Here is an 18,450-nt window from a genome sequence, read left to right as displayed (position 1 = left end):
AACTTCTACTATTAATTCATAAAATTTGTGATTAAAAGCATAACAAGTACATTTTTTTTTACTAAATACTTAAGTAAATCAATTTAGTGACTTACACTGTGATAATCAATAATTTAGTAAAGTTTTATGGTTTCTCTTCTATTCACACTTATATTATTAGATTTATCTTTTCTCATGTGAGAGATAACTTGACTCATTAGCATTTAGATTTTTTTTTTTTTTTTTTTGAAAGTGCGTTGGTTGTGCATTTGTATTTGATTTAAATATTATGTAATTTATTTATAGTACTTGATGTGTTTTATTGTCAAGGACATGAATCTCAAAGAAAAGGAATCCTCAATACACTCTTCTATCACTGAAGAGAACTAGAAAGTCACTCAAAAGATGATGTAATATTAATTAGAATGGCTATTGTCAAAAACAAAAAGACTAGAAAGTCTTGAAACAAGACTAAGACTAGAAAGGCATTGACAAGAGTGAAGAAGGCTTCACTCTTGCCTCCATATATACTACCTAACTAAGAGCCATGTGGCGATGTCCTATAGGACCTCCAACATGTATTGACTTTGGTAGCCACATGCCTTATCTTGCAAGGCAAGTTGTCTATGTATGCACCACGTAGTTGGCTTGTTCTACAAGTTATTACATAGAGATAAATTATTCTACAAGCTACCAATACATGGTTAGCTTTTTGGCCAAGTTTCTAACCTACAAATACATCTAAAGTCAAATCGCGTCTATGAAGCTTCTAGAAAGCTTCTCTAGAAGACTTTAAGAAATTATTCTATTTTACCTACTTCTACTTAATCAGATAAGTAACTATTGAGGTAAATATATATGTCCGTGATATTATCCCCTCCTTCTAGGGACGAGTTCCACGAGGAGCAGTCTTCGTGTGTTGAGAAAGTCTAAGATGCGACAAATTATATTTGCTACATACTTCGATCTTTGCTCTCTTCAAAGATGGTTGATAGGTCCTCTCAACCATCTATAGTGTCCCATACCAGGGCGAGAAGACCACCCTATTATTTGATCATTGTTGAGGCCTTCATAACTTCTTTTAAATAAAACATTTGAAACATCGTCAGGAGTAGTTTCTACCTCTAATAAAATTACTAAACATTGGGATTCTCTTCCAAGGTCATGATACCAAACACGTTGTATCTCGCCATCTATTCAAGACATATCATTCTTGAGGATCTTCATCTCAATTTTGTCATCTTGAAGGTTGTAACAATTGTAATGTCTCGTCTAATAAGTCCGCAAATGAAAGCTCTTGAGTTGAATCTGTTAGTTGTTAGTGCTCCATCTCATCACAAATACATAGAAGCTACAATGAAAGATAGAAGGTAGAATGTTATTTTCCTTTGAACTTTTTTCTTTTATAATAAAGATTTGCTATTCTTCATCTTGATTTTGATAGATGTTGTTGATGAAAGACTTCAACTTTTGTTGTTACATTTATAAGATTCTTTAATGGCTCCCATGTACGTTCACTAATATCATATCCACACCAATGAACAAGATATTTCAACCTATTTTGGTGCCACCTTGAGTCTAAGACTTCTTCCACTTCAAACTCTTGGTTATTATCCATTTTTAAAGGAGGAGGTGGCATTTGTCTTCTTCTCAAGATATTCATTGTCTTACACGGCTCTAGAAGAGACACATGAAATATAAGGTGGATCATCATAGACTCCGATAGATGTAATCGATAGGCAACAAAATTGATTTGTTCACAAATAGAAAAAGATCTCAGTCTATGTGAGCCAAAGAATTGGCTCGCATAGTAACTTGAGTGAAAAAAACCACCAATTAGGATTAGTTAGCACCAAAGAGAGTGATTAAGATAGTTACAAGCCAATAAATTGTGGCTAAGGGGTTTAAATTATGTTTAGAACGAGTTCTCACAAGTTAGGAGCAAGGAAAAAATCATAAATTAAGAATCTAACGGAATACAACCTAATTCAAAAGGGTGGAGACTTATTTTCACCATCAAAACCCCGAATCCATCATGTGTTTTCAACACAGTGAAGGAAAAACTTAAATATTAAGAAGGGTTTAGTAAAAGCAACCACATGAAATCGGCCTATGACCACGATAACAAATTTTGTCGCGACACTAAAATTATGACTCACCTAATTGTCTTACAATTAACGAATTTAAAACCTAAATCAACTCTCGGAATTTGTAAATTCCTTAGGGGCCCTTGATTAGATAAATTCCGAACAATTCATGGTTATATCTAATGGATAAGAAGTAATTGATTTCTTAAGATCCTTGACTATTCCAAAGGCCATGAGGAAATAAATAAATAAATAAATAGACAAAAGAACCGCAAGTCATAAGTTGGAGGAGCAACCCAATAATTGAGGTGGAAGAAAAATAAAGAAAAGAAAAATAAAATTAAATATAAATAAATATAAATATAAAAGTAAAAAAATTGAAGGATATAGAGGCCGAGCACGGCTGGCCATGTGGGCGAGTACTATTTATTTCCAATTTGGTTTTGATTTTTCTATTTTATCCCTTCCCCCGAGCTGGCGAGGGGGGATTTGGGGCTTTCCTAGGGAATATTCCCCAGAATTAGACTGGTCCCGGAGGACCAGCCGCGCCGTCCAGGCAGGCAGCGCAAGTGGGGTAGGCGGGGCCAGAGGGGAGTCGATCGGAGAGAGGAGGAGGAGACCAGGGATCGACGCGGGAGGGGGGAGTAGTCGCGGAAGCTGGCTGGAGGACGCAACGGAACTACGAGCAGGGGGGGAAAGAGAGACGGCGGTCTGTAGGGAGGAGACCCAGTCGCGGAAGGGTGGTAGGAGAGAAGCGCTAGGGAGTAGGGGATAGAGGTCCACCAAGAAGAGAGTCTCGGGGGAATCGCGCCAATGCAACGGCGAAGAAGGGAGCCGCGGAGTGAGTCGGCCAGGGAAAAGAATAGGGTAGAGGTCGGAGGATGGAGTGAGGGGGTCTGGATGGCGGTCTTGTGTGTGATGTCTCGGCGGGGTCTCGGGAAGATGGGGTCTATCTGAATCGGGGTGATCGAGAGGCCGCAGCGGTGAAGGAGGTAGGATTGCCGTTGAACGGGATCTGGGAGTCTATGAGGGAAGAGCCCGGACCCAGAAGGAGGGAACCCCCAGGTCAACAAGGCGGAGACCGGTAGGATTGCGATCGGAGCAAGACGAAGCCCGCACGGAAGTCAGCCGCGCCTGGGCAGATCGGGAGCAGGCAGGCGCCGTTCCGAGAGGAGAGAGCTGATCGGCGGGGGTTCTGTCCGCACGGACTCGGAGGTAGGAGAGAACGTGGAAGCGACGGTGAAGGAGGCCGCGCCTGGGCAGATCGAGAGAAGGCCACCGTGAGGCCGTCAGCAAGGCCTGTGTAGACGCCTGAGGAAAACAAGCAGCAGCGGGGTAGGGGTGGAGAGAGCGGAGGCGACTAGTGCGAGGAGGGTTGCAGCCACAACCAGAATCATGACCTTGGTAGCTAAGGAGGTTACCAACTTCCTTCCTCTTTTCCCTTCAATTGATGATGGTTGGTGATGCACAGTTGAGCTGCTAGGAGTTGTAGTGCCAGAACCGGAATTTCCGATTGACGCGGAAGCGCTGGCCAAATTGCTTAGGATTAGGTCAAAATCCTTGGATCTCCCCTTGCGTGACAAGTCATGAATTCCATGCAATCTTGGTAGTTGTATGGTCTTGAATCTGAATGTATCCTCCTTGGAAGTTGAGTGCTCACAGTCTAGTTGACATTGAACATGAGGCATGAAGTGAAGGCATGCTGTCCCATCAAGTTGATTATTGAATTTAATAACATTAGACGTAAAAAACTTTAAATTCGGACGTAAACTCGCAAGGATATAGTCATCTGAAGTTGGAAGGTTAATCCAAAAATTAAAAATAAATAATAATAATAAAAATAAAATAAAATAAAATAAAAATAAAAATAAAAATAAAAATAAACAAAAAAATCAAGATAAACATAAGGATAAAGATAGAAATTAGATTAATGAATTAAGCAATTAACCAGGAAATCAACATAAGTTATAAAATTCCAAGGTTGGATTATAATTAGGATCTTGTGATTAGAATTAGCCTCTTCATTAAGGGGGGTTAATTTCTGTTCACAGTCTACGATAATCTAATTTATCTCAAAGACGAGTAGTCTTGATATTACGATGAAGTAACAATACCTTGTCACCCATATTATATTATGGTTGCTCCTTGCGATAAGCATCTGCGTTGGTCCTTTGTCGTTCTTGAGCTTCCTTTAATTGTATCTTCATTATTGTATATAGCTCTAACAAACAATTTGCTAAATCTTTTGCCGCAGGATTATCAACTTTTGAAAAGTCAAAAGTATCAAGACATGGATGATGACTATAATTGACAAAAAAAGGTATTTGTTGAGTGTAAGAATGTACCAAATTATTATATACAAACTCTGTCAATGGTAAAAGAGTTGTCCAATCATCTTGATGATAGTTGATGGTACATCTCAAATACTCTTCCAAAACTTGATTTACCCGTTCTATTTATCCATCAGTTTGAAGATCAAAAGCTGAAGAAAGCTTTACATCTACCTTAAGAATCTTGAATAGGATTCTTCAAAATCTTGATACAAATTGAGTCCCCTTATCCAATATAATATCTTTTGGTAATCCATAATAGTGATAGATATTGTTAATGAAAAGCTTGGCTGTTTCTTTACCTGTGATAGATTTTGTACATCGTACAAAATGTGCCATCTTGGTAAAACGATCTACTATCACGAATATAGAATCATAAGAACCTGAGATTGGAAGATCCATGATGAAATCCATCGAAATAAAAGACCATAATTATTCTGGAATAGGTAACAATTGAAGAAGTCCGTAAGGTTGATGACAAATTAGTTTTTGATCTTGAGCAAACATCACAAGATTGTACAAAATCTTTGACTGCCTTCCACATTTGCGGCCACCAAAAATCCCTAAATATTAGTTCCAAAGTTTTATTGTAATCAAAGTGTCCTATTGTTGGAAAGTCATGACGAGCTTGAAGAACACGTAATTGGGCTTTACCTTCTGGAATATACAGGCGTCCTTCGAAATATAATAGATTATTCTTGAATTCAAACTTGGAAGTATCATGGGACTTAGAGGAAGTATCCTTGATATCCCGAATAAGAGGATTAGAGGACATGCTTGATTGAATTTGCTTCACAAATATTGAATCAACAGTCAATGTTGATTTTATAGCTCGAAGATGAAAATGCTCGGGCTTCAAGAGAATTTATCTTTGTTGATCAAAAGATGCATCTCCTTCTTTTGGTGCAAGATAAGAATGTCTAGAAAGAGCATCCGATAGACCTTGTTATTTTTTGGATTGATAAGTGATCTTGAAATTGAATCTAGATAAAAATATACTCCAACAAGCTTGATGACAATTCAAGACATGTGTTGACATGAAGTACTCGAGGTTCTTATAGTCTGTATATATGGTAACTGGACTTGAGGTGCCTTCTAGATAATGACGCCATTCTTAAAATGAATCCAAGATTGCAAGGAGCTCTTTGTCATGGATCTCATAATTAATCTCGACTATTGAAAATTTCCTCAAATGGAAAGCTATTGGATGGAGTTTGTCATCCGTTCCCATTTGTAACAACACGACACCTGTAGCAAAATCTGACGCATCTGTTTCCATAAAAAATGCCTTGAAGAAGTCAATGAAATATAAGATTGATGTAGAAATAAACTCCTTCTTTAAAACATCAAATGATACTTGTGCTTCTTTATTCCACTCAAGTTTGTCTTTACAAGTCAAATGTATAAGTGGAGCTGCAACTTGAGAAAAATTCTTGATGAAAATTTGATAGTAATTAGCAAAGCCCAAAAAACATTGTACATCTTGTATTGTTCTTAGAATCTTTCAATCTATGATAGTTTGAACCTTCTTGGGATCCATCATAAGGCCTTCGTTAGAAATGATATATCCTAAGAAGTCAACTTGAATAGTGTGGAATACACACTTTTCCAATGTGGCATATAATCTTGCATCTCTAAGTTTTTGTAACACGCAATAAATATGAAGCTTATGTTCTTTTCTATTCTTATAGTAGATTAGAATGTCATTTAAATAGCAAACAACGAAATCATCTAAAAACTCACGAAAAATATCATTCATAAGATGTTGAAAAGCGGCCGGTGCATTCGTGAGTCCAAAAGGCATGACATTATATTTAAAATGTCCATACCTAGTTCGAAAAGCAATCTTCCATTCATCTCCTTCTTTAATACGAACTAAGTTATTTGCTCTTCGTAGATCTATTTTGGTATAGATCTTTGCTTAATTGAGTTGGTCAAAAAGTCCTGAAATCAAAGACAAAGGATACCTATTTTTAATGGTGATCTTCTTGAATCCTCGATAATCCACACACATTTGTAGAGATCTGTCTTTCTTCTTCACAAATAAGATAGGAGCCCCGGTTAGAGATTTAGAATGGCGTATGAAGTTCTTTGCTAAATTCTCATCAATGTACTCCTTTAATGTAACCAACTCATTTTGTGATAAGCTATAGATTGGTCCAAATGGTGGTTGAGTTCATTCTTATAGATCAATTGAACAATCATAAGGTCGATGCTCAGGAAGAATATCTGCATTTTTCTTTTCAAAAACATCTTGGAATTCTTGATATTGCTTAGGAATACTACTCGACATTGTTTCACTATTAGAAATGGGTGTAGCATATATAGCAAAAGATGATCCTCCTTTTGTATCATGCATGTAAGCTTTTGCATCTACTAGTAAAGGTTTGGATGTACTGAACTTACATACTTCTACTTGGCTAATGTGATCTTCGATTATACTATCAAAAAAGTTAAGATTACAAAAAATCCAATCTATTTGAGGGTTATATTTTTCTAGCCATGATAATCCTAAAATAACCAAATTAGAGAGAGATTTTATTACATTAAATACTACTACGTTGTTATGATCTTTAATTGCTATATCTAAAGGAATAGTTTCATGGATAACATTTCTAGAAGGCAACGAACGACCATCTATGACTTCTACATGTAGGGATTTAACTTTCTTCACTAAAGGCATTTTTTAATTTTTGGCAAAATCTTCGTCTATAAAACATGCTGAGGCTCCTCAATCTAATAAAGCAAAGACTTTGTGATTATTAGGTCCTAAATATACTTCTATTATAAAACAAGGTGAGGGGTCTGAGGAGAGGATAGGACCTTTACTAGATGTTGCACATGATTCCAGCCGCATGGTCCCTATTGTAGGTGGAAAAACTCGTTTTTTGACACACTATCTTCTTTGGTAATTGTGCTCTTCATTTTGTAATTGTGTTGCTTCTTTGGATAATATTGAGCAGTATGCTTAACTTCTCCACAGTATAAACACAATCCTTCTTAGTGACGTCGAGTCTTTTCTTGCTTCATGAGAGGTTTAAAATGTATCATATCAATTTGCATTGGTTCTGACTTTGACGAATACGTTTCAAAAAACTTGGGAGCTCCCGCCATTACTTGACTTGTTCTTCTCCAAATAAATCTTTGTTCTTGATGCCTTTCAAATAAATAATTGTCGCATGCAATGACTTGAGTAATAAATTGTTCCAAAGATTCTACTTTCGATATTGTTAATAACAAATCTTTGATGCTATCCTTCAATCCATATCAAAATTGCTTAATAAGTGCTTTGTCATATCAGTCCATGTTGCAAGCAAGATTTTGGAATTTGGCAGCATATGTAGTGGCTGATCATAATCCTTGCCATAAGAATAGAAGCTTGGTCTCTGCTACTCGTTCTCGATCACTTTCTCCAAATGTGGCTATAAATACTTCTAGAAATGAATTCAAATCGTAAAGGAGTCGTGAATCTTTTTCCATTAAAGGTGCAAACCAAGAAAGAGTACTTCTTAATAATAGTGCACCTATAAATTTGACTTGGGTAAATCCATCAAGATATTGGAAAGGGTGCAACCTTAGATAAAGCTTGACTTGTTGGAAAAATCCTTGAAATTTTGATCTTATTCCATCAAACTTCTCAGGCATACTAATTCTTCTCCCTATCATACTTGTAGAAGCAAAACTCCTTAGATTTGGTTGTGACATTAATCTACTTGCTTCTTTCAACTGCACAATTTCTTGTCGCAGACTCTGAACTTCTTCCATAGGCGTAGGTATAGTACTTCCATGATTCACATTGAAAATATGTGAGATTTCTACTCTTAGAGTGTTGACAAGCTCATGAAGATCTGCTATAGTTGTAAAGCTATTCTTACTTCTATTGACAATAGCATCTATAATCTTTCCCTCCATAGACCAATCAAACAAATTCAAAAGTTAAATTAGAAGAGGATAATCCGCAACCTCTAAAAACAAATCCCACAAAGAGGAATAATCCACTTTCTTTAAAGAAAAGATCAGTGTTAGAAAACAAGATTTTTTGTTTAACGTTGGGTAGTCCACAACCTTCAAAATATAATAATAGAAGTAGAGTAATCCACTCACTTCTAGAACAAGATAGAAACAATATATTAGCACTCTCGACAAACTGTCAAGGACATGAATCTGGAAGAAAGAGAATCCTCAATACACTCTTCTATCATTGAAGAGAACTAGAAAGTCACTCAAAAGTTGATATAATATTAACTAGAGTGGCTATTGCCAAAAATAAGAAGACTAGAAAGACTTGAAACAAGACTAAGACTAGAAAGGTATTGACAAGAGTGAAGAAGGCTTCACTCTTGCCTCCATCTACACTATCTAACTAGGAGCCACATGGAAATGTCCTATAGGACCTCCAACATGTGTTGACTTTGTTAGCCACATGTCTTAACTTATAAGGCAAGTTATCTATGTATGCGCCACGTAGTTGGCTTGTTCCACAAGCTACAATACTGAAGTAACTTGTTCCACAAGCTATAACACTGAAGTAACTTGTTTTACAAGCTATCAATACATAGTTAGCTTTTTGGCCAAGTTTCTAACCTACGAATACATCTAAAGTCAAAACTGCGTCTATAAAGCTTCTAGGAAGCTTCTCTAGAAGACTTTATGAAATTATTCTATTTTAATTACTTCTACTTAATCATATAAGTAACTATTGAGGTAAATATATATGTCCGCGACATGTATATACTAATCTTTGTTTATATGATAGAACGATAAGCAAATTATCTTCTTTAAACACGTAGAGGAAAATATTATATTAGATAGGTAGCAAAATTATATACTATAAAAAAAACACATTAAAATCAATAAAATATAATACTTGAATTTCAAAAATAATTTGACAACATGATTCAAAATTATAAATATTGGATATTATTATTACTATTTTATATAAAATATTAGAAGATAGAATCTTTATGTATTAGGTTTTAGAATTTAAAAGACTTAAATTTTTAAAAGAAAAAGAAAAGAAATAGAAACCTTGGCTATAGATTATAAAAATAACTAATTTTAAATATAAAGGATTAGACTTTTGTAAGTGAAACTTCTAGAAGATCAAAATTGACCATCAATGATTTTTATAATTAGAAATTTAAATTTTTTATAAATTTATCTTATCATAATTTTTTTAATTATAAAGAAAAGAAAGAAAATCTTTGAAATCTAATAAAAAAGAAGTAAAAACTATAAGTTTGTTAAGTCTTGTAAAATCTTATAAAATAAAACAAGATGAATAAACTAGTGTGTGTGTATGTATGTATATATATAGATAGATAGATAGATAGATAGATATAGATATATTTTAAATGACATAAAATTGTGCATGGATCCACCGACCTCCCTCTCGTTGTCAAGCGACGGGCATCAACGAGAACTTGCTCATCGACGATTTTCGTCCATTCGGGCCTTTTCCGTCGATGTGGTCGAGGCTGCTGCAAGGTTGAAGGAATGGGTATCGAAGGCAACCATCTCTTCTTGACTGTGCTAAATCCCTCCCTTATCTCTTGCTGTTGCTGTGTGTTTTATTTCTGTTTTCTGTTGATTTTTCTTTCTTCTTCTTCTTTTTTTTTTTTTTTTTGAGTTTTGTTTTGATTTTCTTTTTCTTTTTCGTCATTAATTATTTCCTCTCCTTCTAGCGTTCAATCTTCGTCTTCGTTTGTTGGTGTAGAACCATACATTGTTAGTCGCAAGTTTGATTGAGGCTTCGGCAAGGTGGAATAGCTATGCCTGCGGTAGCCTGTACTGCTGCAATGGCCGGTACGCTAATCCAGGCTCCCAGGCAAAGTATCGTTGTATCGCGAATGGCCTCCGCTAGAGCTTTTGTGCCTGCTCAATTCGGTGCTCAGTGCTTTAGATGGCGCGGAGTAGTCCAGGTCCAGAGCTTTCGTTACCGGCGGCTAGTATTCGTTGCTCGAAATTCTGCGCAAACTGATGCTAAGGTACATCGTGCTCATGCCTCTTCACTTCTCTGTTTTTTTTTTTTTTTTTTTTTTTTTGTTGTTTTGATTTTCTCAGTAGTACAATGGATTTCTGTGTTTTAGTTTGCTGGTCTCTGATTCTTGAATTTCGATATCATTAACTACAAGCTGCAGTATCTCTTTATGTTTAGGTTCTATAAGAGCACGGATTCGTTGAATTCACCGACCTTGAAGCTAATTCAGGATTCATGCAGGGTTTTAGACATTGTTGTAAGATCTGTGTGAATCCGTGTTACTCGACAAGCATGAATTATCGTGTCGTACCTTCCTCGTGATAGTCGTGCGCCAGTTCTCCTTCTGCTTGTCCTACTTTGTTATAATAGGAATCAGACGCCTTTTCAATAATGAGCTGAATGAAATTGTTAATTGGAAAGATATTTTGTATGTTGGTTCATTGTTTCTGCTTCGCTCTTCTGTGAGCAATGTGTTCAGCTTCTGGCGTATAAACCTCAATATTTCATGTTTAGAATATTCTTTTACTCCCCCGAAACCAGCATCATTGATAACATCGTTTAGGTTGGTCAAGGGGTAAAATTGTTGATTAGCTGATAGATTTTTATTAGTGTTACGCTTGGCATGCTGTAAGATGTAGGATTTCTGCACCATCACAAGTCTTTTTGAATGGAAGGATTTCTCGATGTTTGGTAGAAAACAGAAGAAGTCGCGGAGAAGAAAGGAGAGGCACAGGTTGACAATGTCAGCGAAGCCTCAGCTGCGGAAGAAACGTCATCTTCTATTAAATCTTTACTTGAGGCCTACAGAGAAGCAGTGGCTGTAAATGATGAGGAGGCCATCACTGACGTTGAGAGCCAGCTGGAGGCGATTGCTATTGAGCGAGATTCATTAGCAGAAAATGCTAACGCTCTTATTGGGGAGGTTTCGACAAACAAAGATAGGTATATTCGGCTGAATGCGGATTTTGACAATTACAGGAAGCGATCTGAGAGGGACCGTCTTGCCACGGCGGGTAACATTAGGGGCGAGGTTGTAGAAAGTTTGCTGCCCATCGTGGACAACTTCGAAAGAGCAAAGACATCCATTAAGACTGAGACTGAGGGTGAACAAAAGATTGATAATGCTTACCAGAGTATTTACAAGCAGTTCGTGGAGATTATGAAGTCACTTGGCGTGGTTGCTATCGAAACTGTCGGCAAAAGCTTTGACCCTAATGTAAGTAATTTATTCACTGATCTGGTTGAACTTTTAGTTCATGATTTTCTCTACAATCAAATACTTGCAATCGTGTGGCAAGTCCTTGGTATTAGAAGTTTAACGTAGCTTATTTTTCTTGCGTTATTATTCGATTATTTGTCTCTCTTTGAGCAAAACTTGTGTGTTGCTGCAGCTTCACGAGGCAATTATGCGTGAGGATTCAACTGAGTTTGCTGAAGATATTGTTAGCCAAGAATTCCGTCGGGGCTTCAGGATAGAAGACAGGTTGCTGAGGCCAGCCATGGTGAAGGTTTCATCGGGACCTGGCCCTGCAGCAGACACTGATTTACCGATAGAAGAGTCTCTTGCCAATGAGTGATATTTTCTTGGAACTCGTAGTCTTTGTAGTCTCTGTAGATCTCAGCAATATACTCTTTCAATTACGACAGAATTTCCAATGTAGCCTAACCATTGAGTCTACGATAAGGCCTGAGAAAAATTTGAGCGACTTTCGCAGAAGCTTTTAATGCTGAGGTGCATGACTCTATGTACATGGTTCCTATTCCCCGAAATTTTGCAGCTATCTATGTCGACCCTGTATCATCACAGAATGTAATTAAACATCTTTGCCAATTCCCATTGTCCATGATATTTGGAGCAATTCTGGCCCTTGCACTTGCTCATGTGTGTGAAATTGTATGACATGGTGACAAGAACCGCCACCAGAATACTAGCAATGTCAGCTAAACATGTATCGTTTTGATTGCTAGCAACACAAGGAGTTCCATAGTGGTCCATTAAAACTCAAGTATCACATGTAGCACAATGCAAGCGTGGTTAGAAACACGTCACCCGCATGTTTGAGCAAAGGTGAATGCAACTGCATGACCGTCTAAAGTGGCGATGCGCCAACAGGAGAAGCGAGTCAACCTCTAAAGGAAATGAAGTGATGATGCTTGGAAAGGTGGGTACTGACAAGTGGCAGAAAACCTGAGGATTGAATCCCCTAGAATCTATTATCTTCTAAAAGCTGCCTTGTTGGCTGCCTCATGATCCTGAATGGATTTGGGGTCGAGAATCGGCTCCTTGCCACAAGCGAGGTCCTCTAATTTGAGGTCCAGATCCCGTCACTGCTGGCACTTGGGCGCCTTCTAAGTTTCTCTGTTTTTATACCGCCTCTCTCAAAACTGGTGTTTTTGGAGCTCCCTGATCGTTTGCCGTTGCAGAGTTTTTGCTCAGCTATGGCAATGACAATGGCAATGAACGTGGCTTCGGCCCAGGCCATGCTGGCTGTCTGTGGCCACAGGGAATTTGGGGCGGTAAGGCACTGCGCTGTCGCCCTGCCTCCGCTGCGGTCTGCAGCTGCTCTGCCGCGGAGGCTTGTGGTGGTTCGCGCTACGAGTCAAGTGGAAGCTGGCTCGTCGGCGTCGTCGAAGCCCACTGTTCCAGACACTGAGATTTCGATTACCAAGGTACGCTGGCTGGATTTAGAATGATTTACTTTTATTTTTTATTTATTTTTTATTTTTTTACATGCATAATTCGGGTCGAGATAGTGTAAACATTTGCAATAGAGGAGGTCACATGGACTTAATTATGGTTTTTAAGTTGTTAATCTAGAAACCAGAGAACTTTTGGCTTGTCGTCTTTAAAAATATACCTCGTGAAGTTCAATGCCAGCAGAAGGAAGAAGCTGTAGCTCAGCTTCCGTCTAAAGCGCAATTGTGCTGCTCTAAGGATTCACTATTTATGTTTGACCACTCGAATCGCCTTTTAACAGCGTCTGGAATTATAGATTAGATTTCGTGGATAGATTCTATGGATGATTGAAAACCTTCAATTTCCCATTCCACCACGCAGCTCATGATATGAAATGGAGTTATAGAATGTAAGATAGGAAGGATTTCATGCGTACCTGAATCTCCACCTGAATCTCGTAGGCTCTTGTAGGAAGAGTTTCGCATTTACATAGGTGGTTATTTCAGGATTCAATGTTTCCTAAGTCGGAATCCACCGGCCCAGTAAGGTTACAATTCTAGATTTTGGAATTTAAGAGGCTGTGAATGGTATTATATATAATCGAAGTTTGTTGATTGCGGCAAAGAAGTTGCAATGCAGTGGTGTGATATTGTACGGAGGAATTTATTACCAACCGCTTATTTGATAGGGTCTGGAAGATGGATGGGATGTTGGCCAGGGACAAACATGTATCTGACAACGTCTTAATGCCTTTAATTGATGACGGAAAATATTATTTTTGAGTGTGCAGACATCTTTCGGTACCATCGGACTGGTAGTCGGCGTTGCTTTGCTGTCGTAAGTTCACTCTGAAAGCTTCTAGTCATCATGTGGAAGATACATTTCGATGTCCCCCACACAACATTATTCTTAAATTGGTCCTGACGAAATTCTAAATATATATCTACCTTACGTGTGATTTGATCTGGATGTATAGGGCTTTCAATACGACTTTAGGTTTGCTGTTAATAACCATACTTTTAAGACCTATTTGGGATACTGTTGTGGTCCAGCTACGGATTCGGAGCATATTTCACTGTCTTACCAGGGTCTGAAGTGTCAGCACTTATGCTCACTTACGGTTTCCCTCTGTCTGTCATTGGATTCGCTCTCAAGGTACAACTATCTGTCTCTTTTCCCAGGACTGCGACCTGAATATTTATGCACTTATTATGCTTCTTTTTTCAGCAGCAACTGTCGATTGTTCTCAGTGAAGGGCCCGATAAGCCCCTGTACCATTCTTCCCACAACAGTTCTCAAACCGACAAATCACACGGACTTAACACTCGACATGTTTTAGGATGGCTCGTTGCAGCATTTCAAGGGTGAATTATGCTGGGACGTGAGATGTAGGATTTGTATCATGACATATGGCACAAGTTCTAATAGTGGTGTGATGTGGTGGAGTGTGTCGTACAGTATGCAGAGCTGAAGCCTGTGCCCTGCATTACATACGAGGATGCATTCAAGCTACGTGATGCTCAAGCTACAGAAATTTTGGTTCAGGTACATCCATGATTTCGCTTTTTAGGGGTCGAATACTAACTAAGAACAATAACAAATCATATGAAGCCATACTCATTAGGCAAGAACAGATCGAGGTATTTGCAGAGCCTTCTGTTTGTATGCCAAACCTTCTGTAGTGAGCCCGTCTGGTTTTTGGCGGCGGTGATTTGGGGCTTTAACAATTATTTTCATTGAAAGTTATACTAGTATCGATTCCTTGGAGCTGTTGAGCCAAGAAATTTCAAGTTCAGTAGATTTACTGTGTCGATCATTCCAAGAAAGTCTAGGTACTCTGAACGATGAATTTGGGAGGATTTCATGCTTAAGTGTTTTTCAGATAGATTTTCTTGAGCTACTCCTTGTGCGTTCAGCTACACGGTCGAGGATTCGATAAATGAGTTGCTGACACGCAGGTAAGGAGCGATGTGACACGCTTTAGATATGGAGATGAGCAGCATCTCGAGGAAGCTTTGAAGCGCATATTCCGTTATGGTCAGGTACTCAATATATTTTCTGGTTTTACCAAATTATTGCTGAGCTATACTGAAAGCAACATGTCTCAAGTTTTTGATCACGCATGAATTCATAGATGTTGAATGATAGAACCAGAGAGGGTGCAAGGCTGTGTTTCTGACGTATGATGAGCTACAGTGGCTGCTTTAGTTGTTTACAAACTCCCCACATATTCTATCTTTGATATAAATAATATATTATAGACATGAAAAGATTCGAAGGCTAGAAAAGTGCCTGAAATCTTTTATTAAGTGATTATTGCTGTGGTGATTGAGTAGGGTGGAGGAATCATAAGAAGATACGCTCCTACATTGCAATCTATTCGAGAAGAGGTATTCTGTATTTCATCTGCATGTACGCATTTACATGAGATTTTTGGTTTTGATCACTCAGATGCCATTGCCAAGCAACATGGCTTTTCTAATCTAATAATTACTTTTGTTGGCAGGTGAGACAAGGCAAATACTGCCTTACATTGGTATTTGAAGCCCCGAACCTGAAGTTGTCAGATTTTGAAGATCGGCAGGTATGCTTCAAGTTACTACATAGCGTCAATAAGCTCAGACTCTTATAACGTATCCAGGAACTTTGAGTATTGATGTGCAATAAAGAAGCACGTGCACTTATCTAACATTCCACCATGACGGTGTTAGAAGATTGCCTTGTGCGCGTGACTGAACTATCCGTTTTCTATTTTAGTATGTAAAAGCGATGATACGCTCAGTCTTCAAGAGATGTTGTCATGGCTTTCATACTGCTATTTGTTTGCTGTATTTTAATGCACTATTATTTCAAATCATTTGTTGTGAAGTCTCTATTTTATATCACGAAGCAAGTTATCAATGCACTTACATCACCTTATCATGTCATGGACTGTTTCACTTTGCAGCCAAAGTTTCAATCGTTTTTTGGGCCTGGGGTGACAGCCGAGATTGGTAAGTCTCTAAAAACAATGGAAGGTCCGCTGGATTTTTTTCCCAAAGTATGTGCTAGAGAACGCCTCTGAAAGTCTATTTCTACTTTTATATGCTTGCAAATATCTGGTCGAATGGTTTGTCCTCATTAGCAATCTCTGGTTGCCTATCTTATGTTTAGCCTCATAGGACTGCACAGGATCTTGTTAAAGTCGTTTGGAACTAAAGCAAAGATTTTTTTGGCGTGATTTGTTGGATGGCAGCCAATGGCGAAGCAGAGAATGTGTACGAAGTCAGGCTCATAGCTCTAGACCCAAAGGCGGCCTCTGTATGAGCTTCTGCGACGTAGCGTAGGCGCTTCCGAAGGGAAGTCCGTGACTTGACCTACTCTAGGCTTGTAGCAACTTTGATGAAACTGGGTTTTCAATCAGATGCGTCGAGGAAGAGAACATAGAGGTTAAGCAACACAGTGTCTGCTTGCTTACATTCATACGCACATAGATACTATCTGCGCCAAGATGAAGATGTAGTGGGATCTAAATTTCTCCAGCGTGTGACCTACTTTCTGTATTGCGACAGGTTTTTTGTCGAAACCTTGGTGTCTCAATCTTGCTTACAAGGTCTTTGGAGTGTTGTACGCTAGCTTGTAGTGTTATTGTCTGATACATTTCGTTTTTGAGAGAATGAAATCGCTCCTTTGTATTCTTTGTTCACCCAAGGTGAGGAGCTATTTCTCATTTTTATGAAATTTGGTCGAAGTGAGCTGCAATATCCTAGACCAATGATGTGATTCGCGTTTGAAAAAATAAAAAATTTGGTACCCATTAACATGGCACCTCCGTATGTAGTGTCCGAGAACGAGCAGACACAAGAATATCTTTATCTATTTGATTCAGCCCCTTGGAATTGTCTTGCCTCAACACTGTCCACGAGGATTGTCAATCCTGTTTTCTGCGGCATCTTCGAAAGTGGGCATGTTCTCGTACCCCACGACTGTTGAATGAGTTTGCTTTGCTAACCCGTTCTCCATCAACTGACACGTGACAATTCTCTTCGACAAATACCTGTCTGTATACTTTTTCAGCGCATGTGACGTGAACAAAATGTCTTCTCGACATCCCTCAAAGCGTACTGTGGTAACCTAAATTACTTCATTCCGACCAGATAAGTATGTGGATTATCCTACTAGGAATCAGTTACATTCTGAAACTGTGGTTTGTGGCATCTCATGCAATTAGCGTTGCATATTGTGTACGTTACGAACACTTAGTGTGTCAAGGTGTGGTGACTTTTAAAAATGTACGATATTCAGTGCACAAACATCCAATGTTCAACATCTTTGGAGGCCCATCCCTCTCCAATTCCAAATTCCACAAAATCATAGCTATGTGAGCTTGGCTTCCTGCAATCCTATCTAAAATCGTCATCAGCAGATTCTCTTTTCCTACTTGAGTATTCTACCACTTTGAATATACAATTGGAGGTGCATGAACACTGATTCAGTCAAGTTGGAGTAGGAAAACATTAGCAACAAATGATGAATTTTGGCAGCCAATGTGAGTAACAATGTCATTCAGAATGATATTCATCTTGATCTGCATCCTGAGTCTGAATTTGGTGACATTTTGACTATATTTGAGTTGAAATAAATATCTTGTGTTTTCATTTTCTACCACCCTTGTGCTTGATGCCATAGAAGTCCAATTGAAACCGGATTATTATTATTTGGCTTTTGTGAGCTCTATCTTAATTGGTGGATTGGTTAAAAACATAATTTTAAGTCATTCAATTATACAAATATTAAGACTAAATAGACTTTTTGATTATTTAATCATTTATTAGAATTTAGAAGTTTTTATAAGTTATAAAAGTCTTATTGGAAGAAAAGTCATAAAAATAAAGTCTTAGTAAGTCTTTGAAGCAATTATCTTAATTAGTTTAGTATTTTTACTTATTGTTAAGTATAAAAGATTAAATATTGAAATCAATGTCTTTATTGGCCTCTTATCTACAATTATTACTTATAAAAATCCTATCAATGAATAGTTAGTAGTTAAAAGAAGCATGAAGAGAACTTCATGTCATTTTAGTTAATTATATAAAACATAAGTTTTTTAGGAGATATAAATTAATTTTATTACTATAAAAAATCACTATAGTAGAAAAATATAGCTTTAAATAGATATTAGCATTATAAAAATATTGTATTATTTTTTAAATTTTATTTCAAATTTTTTTCAAATTTTTTAGGAATTTTTATAGAAGATTTCAAGACCTTGATAAAATTAAGTTTTACCACCTTGGGAGCCATTATGAAGAAATGAAGCAAGATTCAAAGGCCACTCAAGGTTCCTAGGCTAATTGGGTGTTTTTAAACACCATGGTAAAGTCAAAAATACAAAAATGTTAGTTTTATTAGTAGGAA

General features: G+C 37.7%; 2 protein-coding genes across 2 annotated transcripts; both read left to right on the top strand.

The window, feature by feature from the left end:
• Positions 1–9,915: 9,915 nt before the first annotated feature.
• LOC112280935 (uncharacterized) lies at positions 9,916–12,207 on the top strand. The gene is made up of 3 exons (XM_024516898.3): positions 9,916–10,383; positions 11,071–11,592; positions 11,768–12,207. Exons 1-3 carry the CDS (start codon positions 10,168–10,170, stop codon positions 11,951–11,953), a joined length of 924 nt encoding a protein of 307 aa, XP_024372666.1. The 5' UTR covers positions 9,916–10,167; the 3' UTR covers positions 11,954–12,207.
• A 562-nt stretch (positions 12,208–12,769) lies between these two features.
• LOC112281740 (uncharacterized) lies at positions 12,770–16,860 on the top strand. The gene is made up of 9 exons (XM_024518589.3): positions 12,770–13,046; positions 13,844–13,890; positions 14,106–14,208; positions 14,512–14,598; positions 15,012–15,095; positions 15,390–15,443; positions 15,560–15,637; positions 16,001–16,046; positions 16,289–16,860. Exons 1-9 carry the CDS (start codon positions 12,816–12,818, stop codon positions 16,357–16,359), a joined length of 801 nt encoding a protein of 266 aa, XP_024374357.1. The 5' UTR covers positions 12,770–12,815; the 3' UTR covers positions 16,360–16,860.
• Positions 16,861–18,450: the final 1,590 nt, after the last annotated feature.

The sequence above is a fragment of the Physcomitrium patens genome, chromosome 4, assembly GCF_059467195.1.
Source record: "Physcomitrium patens ecotype Gransden chromosome 4, ASM5946719v1, whole genome shotgun sequence".
In the NCBI taxonomy this organism is placed as follows: domain Eukaryota; kingdom Viridiplantae; phylum Streptophyta; class Bryopsida; order Funariales; family Funariaceae; genus Physcomitrium; species Physcomitrium patens.
This window is presented reverse-complemented; position numbering and strand designations above follow the sequence as displayed.

Excerpts from the sequence above, each read along its gene's own strand:
- LOC112280935 (XM_024516898.3), top strand. The coding sequence starts at position 10,168 with ATGCCTGCGGTAGCCTGTACTGCTGCAATGGCCGGTACGCTAATCCAG. Across the intron at positions 10,384-11,070 it reads CTGCGCAAACTGATGCTAAG|AAAACAGAAGAAGTCGCGGA; the intron begins GTACATCGTGCT and ends GATGTTTGGTAG. Across the intron at positions 11,593-11,767 it reads GCAAAAGCTTTGACCCTAAT|CTTCACGAGGCAATTATGCG; the intron begins GTAAGTAATTTA and ends GTGTTGCTGCAG.
- LOC112281740 (XM_024518589.3), top strand. The coding sequence starts at position 12,816 with ATGGCAATGACAATGGCAATGAACGTGGCTTCGGCCCAGGCCATGCTG. Across the intron at positions 15,638-16,000 it reads CAGATTTTGAAGATCGGCAG|CCAAAGTTTCAATCGTTTTT; the intron begins GTATGCTTCAAG and ends TTCACTTTGCAG. Across the intron at positions 16,047-16,288 it reads TGGGGTGACAGCCGAGATTG|CCAATGGCGAAGCAGAGAAT; the intron begins GTAAGTCTCTAA and ends GTTGGATGGCAG.